The sequence below is a fragment of the Bombina bombina genome, chromosome 2 (assembly GCF_027579735.1).
Source record: "Bombina bombina isolate aBomBom1 chromosome 2, aBomBom1.pri, whole genome shotgun sequence".
Taxonomy (NCBI): Eukaryota; Metazoa; Chordata; class Amphibia; order Anura; family Bombinatoridae; genus Bombina; species Bombina bombina.
The window spans coordinates 500,085,852-500,099,878 of NC_069500.1; the positions used below are offsets into that span (position 1 = coordinate 500,085,852).

Sequence of the window (14,027 nt, forward strand, 5' to 3'; positions counted from 1 at the left end):
ATTTAGAAAAAAACAAGAAGGAAAACGTAATCATGAAAACATAATTTGGGTAATTGAATAGTGACAATAGATGTTTTGTGTGTCCGTGTACAGGAAAATCATCACATTTTAAAATACTGAAATATTTGTTAAGGGAAATGTTATGCAGGTTAAAAAGATATTCTATTTGAATCTTAAAAGAAATAAATAAGGTTTCTCATAAAATACAGATATACACTGTATATATAATAAATAATAAATTGATTGCACATATTTATAATTTCTTTTTATTGGAACACCAAAACAATATAAATAACACAATTTTTCACAGATAAAGTTACTCATGATTTCAAAATGCCCATATTTGGTCCTCTTATTAGCTTTTTCATTGCCCTTTTAACCTCTTTGCTCCTTAAACTATATAACAAGGGGTTGAGCATTGGAACAAAAACAATGTACAAAAGAGACATTGTTTTGGCTCCGCCATTACTATCAATGGATTTGGTTCTCAGGTAAGTGATGGTGGCAGATCCAAAAAACAAGCTCACAGATGTCAGGTGAGCACCACATGTAGAGAATGCTTTCCTGCGTCCTGCTGCTGTATTGATTTTAAATATAGCAGTAAGGATTTTGACATAAGATATAATTATAAGTATGAATGGTAGCGGTATGACTATAGCAGTGTGTATCAAAATATATAACTCACTTCCAAAAGTTTCTGCACAAGCCAATTTTAGAACTGGGAACATATCACAAAAATAATGATCGATGATGTTAGCGCCACAAAATGGTAAACTAAAAACAAAACTCATGTTACCAAGAGGAAGAAACATTGCAAACAGCCAGGAGAACAATATTAAATTTAGACATTTTCTTTTGTTTATTATTGCTACATAATGAAGTGGGTGACAAATTGCTGCATAACGGTCATATGCCATTACTGCAAGAAGAAAACACTCTGTGGCGCCAAGAAAAATAAAAAAATATAACTGAGCAGCACATCCTATCAAAGAAATACTTTTATCTTTGTGCAAAAAGTCTCTAAGCATCCGAGGAACCGTTGTTGAAATATAGAAGATCTCAGTCAAAGAAAGGCTTCTTAGGAAGATATACATGGGAGAGTGCAACTGTATGTCAAAGGTTACTGCCAGAATTATCATCACATTCCCTATCAGAGTTAGAATATAAATAAGTAAAAAAGTCACAAAAAGCAATGGCTGAGGATCAGCAGAGAAGCCCAGGAGAATAAATTCTGTGTCTTGCGTTACATTTTTTCTTAAGAATGGTAATCCTTTGTATGCCTGAAAAAAATGCATATATATATTTGTTTAAATCTCTTTTTTTTACTGATTTTTCAAAAAATAATCACCTTGATTACGAATTAGGCGCGCTATAGGAAAATTAACGAATGCAACAAAAGTTGCGTTATTTAACCCTCTATAGCACTGCCATTACAAGTTTTGAAACAGCCGGCTTGTGCGTGCGATGTGGTGCTTTTAAGCTCCATACCGCACAAAATACAAGTGCTGTTTTGACGTGCTCATGCAAGCTTTCCCCCTAGGCATCAATAGGGAGAGCGGGTCAGAAAAAAGTATAACACCTGCAATCACGGAAAGAAAAGCTCCATAACGCAGCCCCATTGTTATCTATAGGGAAAAAAAAATTAAGTTTAACCCTAACACACTAGCATAAACTCTGAGTCTAAAAACCCCTAGTCTGCCACCCCTGACATCGCCGGCACCTACATAATGTTATTAACCCCTAACCTGCCACCTCCGATATCGCTGCCACCTAAATAAAACTATTAACCGCTAATCTGCCACTCCCGATATCGCCGCCACTATACTAAAGTTATTAACCCCTATTCCGCTGCACCCCAACATTGCCGCCACTATATTAAAGTTATTAACCCCTATTCTGCTGTATTTTTTCAGGGAAAAGAGCTGAAATCTTTGGGGCAATGTCCAACAAAAGGCCCTTTTAAGGGCTATTGGCAGTTTATTGTAGGCAAGGTTTTTTTTTTTTCATTTTGGGTGGGCTTTTTTATTTTTATAGGGTTATTAGATTCAGGGCCGGCCCTAGCCATTGCGGGGCCCAAGGCAGGATGACAAAATAGGGTCCCCTTTCTCTCCGCCCCCAACCCCGCCCAGTCTCCGCCCCACAGCTTTTATAATGAAAAAAAATCATTTAAGGTAATGCACAACATTTTATATATATATATATATATATATATATATTTATAAAAAAAAACATAAATCCACTAATGTGGAGCACTATAACATTGTATATATTGCAATATAGCATTTGTACCATTGGAACAACTGTTTATGTATATAATGAAGACATATGCTGACAATTAGGAACATTTAAGTTGAACAGGGCCTTATTTTTATGTGTTTTCTTATGATAACAAGAACATTAGAGACGCCTGGGCCGGCCCTAGCAGGTGCAGGTCCCTAGGCAGACAAACAGCCCAGGGCCTCTACCCAGAACAAAAAATACTTAAAAGAAATGGGGCAATACACTGTACCACACAAACACACAGATATAATACACAGAGAGATATTTATATACACATACATCCACACACTCAGACACATACACAGGAACACAGGTGTACACAGCCCACACACCCCCCCCACACACACACACCCCACACACAGGAACACAGGTGTACACAGCCCACACACACACACACACACACACAGCCCCCCCCACACAGACACACACACGCCCCCTCACACAAACACAGACAGCCCCCACACACACACACACAGCCCACACACACACAAACACAGCCCCCCCCACACACACAGCCCACACACACACACACAGCCCCCCCCCCCACACACACACAGCCCACACACACACACAGCCCACACACACAGACACAGCCCACACACACACAGAGCCCACACACACAGCCCACACACACAAACACAGCCCACACACACACACAGCCCACACACACACAGCCCACACACACACAGCCCACACACACACAGTCGACACACTCACACAGCCCACACACATACAGCCCACACACATACAGCCCACACCCACAGCCCACACACACCCACACAGCCCACACACCCACACAGCCCAAACACACACATAGCCCACATGCACACACACAGCCCACACACACACACACACACACACACACACAAACAGCCCACACACACACACCCCACACACACACAACCCACATCACACACACACAGCAACCACACACACACCCCACACACACACAACCCACAGCCCACACACACACAGCCCACATGCACAGCCCACACACACAGCCCACACACACAGCCCACACACACAGCCCACACACACACACCCCACACACACACAGCCCACACACACACAGCCCACACACACAGCCCACACACACACACAAAGCCCACACACACACAAAGCCCACACACACACACAGCCCACACACCCCACACACACAGCCCACAAACACACAGCCCACACACACAGTCCACACACACACACACAGCCCCCACACACAAACACACACACACAGCCATTCCCCCACACACAGACACAGCCCCCACACACACATGCCCCCCCCACACATACACAGCCCACACACACACACATCCCACACACACACACATCCCACACACACACACAATAAATAAATAAATAAATAAAATAAATGGTGCCCCCAGCAATAAAATGAAGCCCCTAGCCCCCTGCAATAAAATGAAGCCCCAGCACAAAAATGAAGCCCCAGCACAAAAATTAAGCCCCAGCAATAAAATTATGCCCCATCTTGCCTGCAATAAAATAATGCCCCCAACAAACGTATGATGTCCCCAACAAAAGTATGAAGCCCCAAGCAATAAATGATTCCCCCAGCAATAAAATTAAACCCCCAGCCCCCCTGCAATAAAATGATGCCCAGTCCCCCTGCAATAAAATGATTCCCCATCCCCACTGCAAAAAAATGATGCCCCCAGCAACAAAATGAAGCCCTCTGCAATAAAATGAAGTCCAGTCCCCTTGCAATAAAATGATGCCCCCTGAAGTAAAAATATCCCCCAGCCCCCTGCAAAAAATGATGCCCAGCAATAAAATGATGCCCCATCTCCCCTGCTATAAAATGATGACCCCTGCAATAAAATGATGCCCCCAACAAAAATATGATGTCATCAGCCCCCCAGCCATAAAATGAACCCCCCTGCAATAAAATTATGTCCCAGCCCCTGCAATAAAATGAACCCCCCTGCAATAAAATTATGCCCAGACCCCTGCACAAAAATTATGCCCCTGCAATAAAATGATGCACCCAGCAATAAATTATTCCCCCAGCCCCACTGCAATGATACCCCCAGCAATATATGATGCCCAGTCCCCCTGCAATAAAATTATGCCCCGTCCCCACTGCAATAAATGATGCCTCTAGCAATACAATAAAGCCCCCCTGCAATAAAATAATGCCCAGTCCCCCTGCAATAAAATAATGCCCAGTCCCCCTGCAATAAAATGATGCCTCCAGCCCCCCTGCAAAAAAATGATGCCCCAGCAATAAAATGATGCCCCAGCTCCCCTGCAATAAAATGATGCCCCCAACAAAAATATGATGCCCCCAGCACCCCTGCAATACATGATGCACCCAGCAATAAAATAAAGCCCCCAGCCCCCTGCAATAAAATGATGCCTCCCAGCCCCACTGCAATAAATGATGCCCCCAGCAATAAAATGATGCCCCTGCAATAAAATGATGCCCCCAGCCCCCCTGCAATAAATGATTCCCCCAGCCCCACTGCAATGATGCCCCCAGCAATAAAATGATGCCCAGTCACCCTGCAATAAAATGATGTCCCACCCCCACTGCAATATAATGATGCCCCCAGCAATAAAATGATTCATTTTTATTTTTATAGGGCTATTAGATTCAGGGCCAGCCCTATAGCCATTGCGGGGCCCAAGGCATGAGGACAAAATGGGGCCCCCTTTCTCTCCGACCCCAACCCTGCGCCCAATCCCGCCCAGCTTTTATAATGAAAAAAAAATCATTTAAGGTAATGCACAACATTTTATATATAAAAAAACATAAATCCACTAATGTGGAGCACTATAACATTGTATATATTGCAATATACCATTTGTACTATTGGAACAACTGTTTATGTATATAATGAAGAATTTTGCTGACAATTAGGAACATTTGAGTTGAACTGGGCCTTATTTTTATGTGTTTTCTTATGATAACAAGAATATTAGAGACGCCTGGGCCGGCCCTAGCAAGTGCAGGTCCCTAGGCAGACAGACAGCCCAGGGCCTCTACCCAGAACAAAAAATACTTAAAAGAAATGGGGCAATGCACTGTACCACACAAGCACACAGATATAATACACAGAGAGATATTTATATACACATACATCCACACACTCAGACACATACACAGGAACACAGGTGTACACAGCCCACACACACACCCCACACACGCACACACCCCACACACACACATTCACAGCCCACACACACAGCCCCCCCACACACACACAGCCCACACACACACACACACACAGCCCACACACACACACACTGCCCACACACACACAGCCCCCCCCCCCACACACACACAGCCCACACACTCACACAGATGCCCCCAGCAATACATTATTCCCCCAGCCCCACTGCAATGATACCCCCAGCAATAAAATGATCCCCAGTCCCCCTGTAATAAAATGATGCCCCATCCCCACTGCAATAAATGATGCCTCTAGCAATACAATTAATTCCCCCTGCAATAAAATAATGCCCAGTCCCCCTGCAATAAAATGATGCACCCTGCAATAAAATGATGCCCCCAGCCCCCCTGCAAAAAAATGATGCCCCAGCAATAAAATGATGCCCCCAACAAAAATATGATGCCCCCAGCACCCCTGTAATAAATGACGCATCCAGCAATAAAATGAAGCCCCCAGCCCCCCTGCAATAAAATGATGCCCCCAGCCCCATGCAATAAATGATGCCCCCAGCAATAAAATGATGCCCCTGCAATAAAATGATGCCCCCAGCCCCTCTGCAATAAATGATTCCCCCAGCCCCACTGCAATGATGCCCCCAGCAATAAAATGATGCCCAGTCCCCCTGCAATAAAATGATGTCCCATCCCCACTGCAATAAAATGATGCCCCCAGCAATAAAATGATTATTTTTTATTTTTATAGGGCTTTTAGATTAGGTGTAATTATTTTTTATTTTTGATAATTTTGTTTGTTTTCGTAATTTAGTGTTTGCTATTTTTGTAATTTAGTCTTTTTTATTTTTTGTAATTAGATACACTTTGTAACTCTTAGAGTAGTGTTAGGATTTTTTTAATGTTTAGTTTAGTTTTATTTAATTGGTAGTTAGTTTAATTTTAGTTTAATAATTATATTAGTTTAATTGTTAGTTGAAATTTAGTTATTTTAATTTGACAGGTAAGTTTTAACTTAATTTAAGCTTGGAAAATTGTAATTTTAATATAAAGTTAGGGGGGCATTAGGTTTAGGGGTTACTAGTTTAATTTCATTTATTGCAATGTGGGCGGCTATCGGTTTAGGGGTTAATAGTTTACTTTAGTATATTTCTTTGTGGGGGGCTTACGGTTTAGGGGTTAATAGGTTTATTATAGTGACGGCGGCGTAGGTCTTAATAACTTAAGTATAGTGGGGCGATGTGGGCGGACGGCAGATTAGGGGTTAATAATATTTAAATAGTGTTTGCAACGTGGGAGGGCGGCGGTTTATGGGTTAATAACTTTATTATAGTGGTGATGATGTCAGGGAGTGGCGGAATAGGGGTTAATAATAATTTTTAGTTGTAACGATGTAACAGTTTTGTAGCGTAAAACTCATAACTACTGCTTTTAGATTACGGAATGGATCTTGTCGGTATAGGCTGCAACGCAAGCTTTTTAGCCTGACCGCAAAACTCATAATGGCAGCGCTATGGAAGTCCCATGAAAAAACATAATTTTTACATGTGCGGGACTGACGTTGCGGTACAGTCTAAAAGGCTTGCGTTACAGCTATACCGACAAGACTTGTAATGGCTGCAGTGCTGTTTTAACGCTGAAATTACCATTTCTTGAGCGTTAAAATCCGAACACACAACTCGTAACTCGTAATCTAGCTGAATGTTTGTACAAAACTGTGACATGCAAAACTGCATCAGGTTAGCAAATGAGTTAGTGAAATCTTAATCATTTAAATTTAGAAAGATATATTTTCAGCTTTATTCGCCTAAATAGAATAGCAAAACTGAGTTACTATAATAATTTTGTTGAGACAACTAGATATAAATACAGTAATTTAGTCAAATTAAAACTTAGAAAATATGTTTTGCATTTGCAATTTTAGGACAAATATTTTATATATATTTAGCAATTCTATCCATTTTAATTTAAGAAATTATATAGCTTAGGCACCTTCAGCTTGGGTCTCGGAAGTGCAATCATTTGTTGTTTAACGTCATAAATGCCATTTTGATAATGTGAATCAAAATCTGTTTTGTGTGCAAATTTAATTTAATGTAGCTTTTTTTGGTCTATTTTATTATGTAATGAAGGAATCAAGAGATGTAGATGCCGATTTATTATTGTGCGGACGGACATGTTCCACTGTAGCGGATCCTGTCCGCCGCACATCGATAAATAATTTTCTTGTGAAATGCTTATGCAATACCGCCCCCTGCACATTCGCAGCCAATCGGCCACTAGCAGGGGGTGTCAATCAACCCGATCGTATCCGATCGGGCTGATTGCTGTCCGCCGCCTCAGAAGTGACGGACGAGTTAAGGAGCAGCAAACCTGAAGCAGAGTGGGTTGGAAGCAGCATCCGCTGCTTCATAAATTGACCCCTTATAGTATATTTTAATTGTAATATTATGCCATGAAACACAACATATTTTATTATTATTATTTATATATATCTATCTGTATTCAGATGAAATGTAAAATGTTAAATTAGTCATGTATTAAGTAAAAGTTACATGGTTTATTGTCTTACTTCCTGTAACATTTGAGTACTGCACTCGGGAGCTACTTAAAATATGCATGCTTTATGCCATTTTTCAAATGAGGTTTTGGCAATCAATAGCACATCTATTTTTGTACTCATATTAAAAGTCAAAGTTATTTTTTATCACTTAAGCAATCTAGGGAAGGGTTCATTACTGGGTCGCAACACCATGTTTACTGTGTGTGTTGTAGGAGAGTGTGTGTGGTGTGTGTGTTGTAGGAGAGTGTGTGTGGTGTGTTGTATAAGAGTGTGCATGTGTTGTATGAGAGTGTGCTTGTGTGGTGTGTGTGTTGTATGAGAGTGTGCTTGGGTGGTGTGTGTGTTGTAAGACAGTTTGCGTGTGTTGTATGAGAGTGTGCATGTGTGCTGTGTGTGTTGTATGAGAGTGTGAGTATGTGGTGTGTGTGTTGTATAAGAGTATATGTGGTGTATGTGTGTTGAAGAAAAGTGTGCATGGTGTGTGTGTCGTGGAGAGTGTGTGTGGTGTGTTGTATAAGAGTGTGCATGTGTTGTATGAGAGTGTGCTTGTGTGGTGTGTGTGTTGTATGAGAGTGTGCTTGGGTGGTGTGTGTGTTGTAAGACAGTTTGCGTGTGTTGTATGAGAGTGTGCATGTGAGCTGTGTGTGTTGTATGAGAGTGTGAGTATGTGGTGTGTGTGTGTTGTATAAGAGTATATGTGGTGTGTGTGTGTTGTATAAGAGTATATGTGGTGTGTGTGTTGTATGAGAGTGTGTGTGTTATTGCCTTTTATAACACTTTCAAGTTTGACTACACTCAGGAATACGCAACCATTTTTAGTCACTTTGCCAAATCTTTCAGCTATCTTGCTGTATATTACCTAGGAAATTTCCAGACTAAGCAATAAAATACGGTTGCGAAAGTATGTGGTAACATGGCACTGGGTCTTGGGGAAAAAAAGTTTGAAGAACCCTGATCTAGGGCATGTCAGGTGAGGTAAATCTCTCATTTAATAGACTTCTCTGAGGTCACAATACAATACAAAATACAATACAAAAATTAAGATTTTTGTAGATAAAATATATGATAAGCTTTTAGACCTGTTTACTGATGCCAATAAAAAATAATAATAGCAACATTTCAATCATGTGCTACTATATGATAACTACCATTATGCTGTTTCTTTCAGATCTTTAACTGTGGCTTCTTCAAGTTGGTATACCGCCTTTATGGATGGATATACAGATGTAGTAAGTTTGCCTAGCTCTTTCCATTTCCAATAAAACGAAATTACCAAAGTGCAAGAGAACATTAATTATGTGTTATAATTTGTAAGTTATTATATTTGTCCCCTAGAACAGATAGCTGTTTGTAGTAAATGTTGTCATTAAGGCAGTCAACTATTTTTTATAGTGAACTAAAGCATTCAAAAAAGGAAGTAAAGCATTAACTTTACACTAAACGATATTTTGCATCAAAGAAAACCCCATTCAAGATATATATGAATATGGTTTCAATGTATTTTATCTTGATGTGAAATTATTGGGAAATGAAAACTAATGCCTACCATTACCAAGAAAATGTTCTTTCTTCCAGTGGTGATTGGGCAAGGAAATAAAGTTGAGTAGTTCAAGCTGTTTATATATAAAATCATATCCCCTGGATGTTTGTGGGTCTCTTCAGACATAATGTTATGGGAGTTTTACTGCAGATAATTTTCTGTAGTTTGCAATTCATATTTTCTACAAATATGAACAATAAATAATATTATTGTGCTATTGCCAGAAGATGGGTGCCTTATTTTGCCTAATACCATAAAAACATTAAAGGGACATTACACATTAAGGGGGAAATTTATCAAGCATTAAACACTGTATTCTCAATATTATTTGCTTCGAAAGTCCGGGAATATGTCTGCATCTTGAACGCCGATATACGTACGGACATCCATACTATTATTTTTACACTGTAATCGATCTAATATACGCTTATGATTCAATTTATCATCCTGTCAACCGTTCTGTCTGGGCATAGTATGTCGTAAAGTATGCGCTTTTCTATATGCATATCCTATAGTCGCGAAATATATCTTCAAGCACCATTTACAACACATAAATTAATCACAGTTATGGAACTTTTTATTTCAATGTTTCATACTATTTTTATGCGTAGAATGGAACGAAGAATAGATGATCAAGCTGTTCACCAGATTGATAGGCTTCAAAGAAGGCACAGAAGAATAACAAGGTTTTTCCGTTCCAGATCAGGACTTGATGCACTTTCTGACATTGACATCGTCAGGCATTTTAGATTGAGTAGAGAATCAATAGAAAGGCTCTACAATCAAATATCAGATCAACTGGAACCCATTACTTCTCGGACACATGCTCTTCCTGGAATGTTGAAGTTGTTGGCTGTTTTAAATTTTCTAGCAACTGGTTCCTTTCAATCTGTTACTAGTATAGTTGTTGGCATGAGCCAACCTTCTTTTTCACGCTACCTAACTACAGTGATTGATGCTCTTTTGTCTGTTTTCAAATGGTATGTCTTTTTCCCAAATACCGCTGAAGAATGGCATTTTGTAAAGCTTAATTTTTTTAGACTTGCTGGAATTCCAAATGTGATAGGTGCAATTTATTGTACTCATGTCAGAGTAAGGCCACCAAATCTAAAAGAAGAAATGTAGCGCAACAGGACGTTTATTCATTCTTTGAACATCCAGATGATTTGTGATGCTGGATTGAAAATTATGAGTGTCCATTTTGGATTTCCAGGATCATGTCCTGATTCATATATTCTTAAACAGTCTGCCCTGTATCATAAATTTGAAGAAGGACAAATGCCAGAAGGATGGCTACTAGGTATGATTATGAAAATCAATAGATAATGAAAAATTAATATATATCAACCTCTCTCTTTCTTTCTTTCTCTCTCTCTTTATCACTGTTTTTCTCCATCTTCAGAATTCTCTCTTTTGTCAATATTTTTTCCTGAGTATATTTCTTTTAACTCATGCTCATTATATATATATATATTGAACTCACTCTCTAGATATATTAAAACGTCTCTCTAAATATATCTTTCTCCCACTTTCTCTAACTCTATCTCTATCTTTCTCTCTCTCTCTCTCTCTCTCTCTCTATATATATATATATATATATATAAATATATATATATATATATTTCAATAAACCTATTTATATATTTTTCTTTATCTCTCTATTTCTTTCATCTCTCTATCTATCTATCTATCTATCTATCTATCTATCTGTCTCTTTCTTTCGATCTCTCTCTCTATATATTTCTTAGTATCTCTCTTTCTCTACCTAGATTTCTCTCTATCTATCTTTGTATTTATCTCTCTTTCTCTCTATTTCTAAATAACATGAGTATTGCATAGAGCAAAAATACTTTTTATTGGACTAACATCTATAAGTTGACAATCAAGAATGATAAATTCCAAAAGAGTGTCAACTTCTAAATGTACAGTTAGTCCAATAAAAAAGTATGATTGCTCAATGCAATACTCCTGTTATTTTTAGATATATAAATATAAATATATATATATATCTCCAATATAAATAACTGCACTCTCAGGTCTTTCATAAATGTGAGAACAACAAAAGTCTCTTTTTTATTGTAACGTTTTCAAGGAACTTGTCCCCGTCATCAGCATAACAAACGTGTCAAATACAGCTTATATTTATACTAACATATAAATTGCATCAATGAAAAATACCTGTGTACCTCTAGTGCCCCAGAATAAACGCCAAACACTCGTGAATGGAGCGCACTGTGCGTTCCAGTGATTTACAACCGGAAGTATCTCATATCACATGACTTCCGGTCTGTAATATTTTACATTCTCCGTGTAAATTATCTTTGATTCTCAGATCATAATCTTTTTTAGGTGTGAAATGTGTGTAATAAAGTTTTTTTTATCCCTGTGACTTTCTTCAAGTGTTGTGATTAGCCTAATGTTCAGTTTTTTTATCTCTCATCGAAAGCTTTTGTTTTAGGCTTATTACGTATATGCAGCCACTTTATCTCTGCATTAACTTATCAATCTGTGATTTACATAGTGTATATTGTGACTATTTGTGGGTAATTATTCTGTGTATATTAATATGGTCTCTTGTACAAACGCATATACCGGCTATTTTATGATCAGTTGTTTATCTGGGTTGTCTTGGTAACCCTGTAACGCCTTATATAAGCAGTCTATGATCTTACATTCCCTGCTCTATATTATTTATTAAGGCATAATGTTTACTGTCTGTTATACCGGTTATCTATTGTTGACCCCTATCGTGACAGTTTACCACACTATATCTTGCATACATTGTTATTCTCCCCACTATTTACATATTTGTTTCTTACTCCATGTCGAATAGTAATCACAAGTCAATCGTGATCAACCTGTTCTAACTATTGATCATGTATGTCCAGAGATAAAAATAATAAAATAACTTTAAACATAACGTTAAGTATTTACATATATGCTATCTGCATATAATTATAGAATCAAATTTTGCTATCTGTACTTTATATATATAGAGATACCATCTTGATATTGGTTAATTGTCACCATTTTCCGTATGTTTAATAGTTTTTATGATCCTTATATATTTTTCAAAATTAGCTCATGTGAGGGTTCTCTAGAATTTGCACATCTAAGGATTAGCTTTTCTTCTAGACTCCTGTGTATCAGATCTTTATTACTATGAATTCCATTCTTGTATTCCTTAGGTTGAATTTTACTTTGTTCCTTCCATCCTATGTTTGGATAGTGTCCATGTTTGTAGTTTCTTTCTATTCATATTGGCTACTGTCTATGTAGGTTTTAGGAGGGGATGTACGATGGTAACTTGCCTGATATGTGTCTTATCCAAAGAGTAGTGGAAGTCACTCTCGTGTCTTCCCTTACTCAGATCATTGGAGTATGACTGGGTCACTACCCCCTTGGGGCCTGTGTCCCTATCCCTCCGTGATGTGGTGCACAATACCTTAATGGCATACCCTAGTTTGTATCTCCTACCTATATCAGTGCCTTGAAGTCTGGTGCAGAGTTGAGCCCCCCTGGATGTATCGTTCCTAATCTGTACATCCATTCTGCCTCTCTTCTGAGTAGGGCTTTATTGCGATCTCCTCCTCTTTCCAGCTGGGGGATATGATCAATTAGAATATATCTAATGCTGGATACCTGATGTTGTTTTTGTGCACAGTGTCTGGCTACAGGTTGGTCAGACTCCCCTGTATCAAGTGCCACACGTATTGCCCGCCTATGGTTGGCCATCCTTTCACGTAATGTGCCACTGGTCTTTCCAATGTAGAACCGGGCACATGGGCAAAAGAGTAGGTAGATTACATTAGTGATCGTCCTGCAAGGTTTTGATAGCTTGTCTTTCTTCTTGTGTTAGGTTATGTGTCCATTTTTTGTTGACCCTTTCTAGTTCTAGATCTTGTGTTATAAGTCTTATATAAGTCTTTGTAGAAGCACTATTGTTGTGTGGTTCAAATGTGCTTGCCTTTTTGCATTTATCTATTGGACTCATGCTTATTTCTCGTGAGGGGGTGTCTTGGAAGAATTCTTTAATTTTTAGAACTCTAAAAAAACTCCAGAATTAGAACTCAAAATAGACATGTACAAACATAATAGAGTTCTAAAAATTAAAGAATTCTTCCAAGACACCCCCTCACGAGAAATAAGCATGAGTCCGATAGATAAATTCAAAAAGGCAAGCACATTTGAACCACACAACAATAGTGCTTCTACAAAGACTTATATAAGACTTATAACACAAGATCTAGAACTAGAAAGGGTCAACAAAAAATGGACACATAACCTAACACAAGAAGAAAGACAAGCTATCAAAACCTTGCAGGACGATCACTCACTAGTCATCCACCCCGCAGATAAGGGCGGGGCGATTGTCCTTTTGGACTACACAGACTATAGAGAGGACATCCTGCAACAGTTAGGTGATGTTGATACATACACCACACTATCAAGGGACCCCACGGGTAGATACAAAAAAGAATTGGACCAAATCCTAAAATTAG

At 38.9% G+C, this 14,027-nt stretch overlaps 1 protein-coding gene across 1 annotated transcript; it reads right to left on the bottom strand.

Moving 5' to 3' along the window:
* Nucleotides 1-320: 320 nt before the first annotated feature.
* Nucleotides 321-13,260, bottom strand: LOC128647047 (olfactory receptor 10C1-like). The gene is made up of 2 exons (XM_053699861.1): nt 13,168-13,260; nt 321-1,280 (listed from the first exon to the last, which is right to left on the bottom strand). Exons 1-2 carry the CDS (start codon nt 13,258-13,260, stop codon nt 321-323), a joined length of 1,053 nt encoding a protein of 350 aa, XP_053555836.1.
* Between the last annotated feature and the right edge of the window lie 767 nt (nt 13,261-14,027).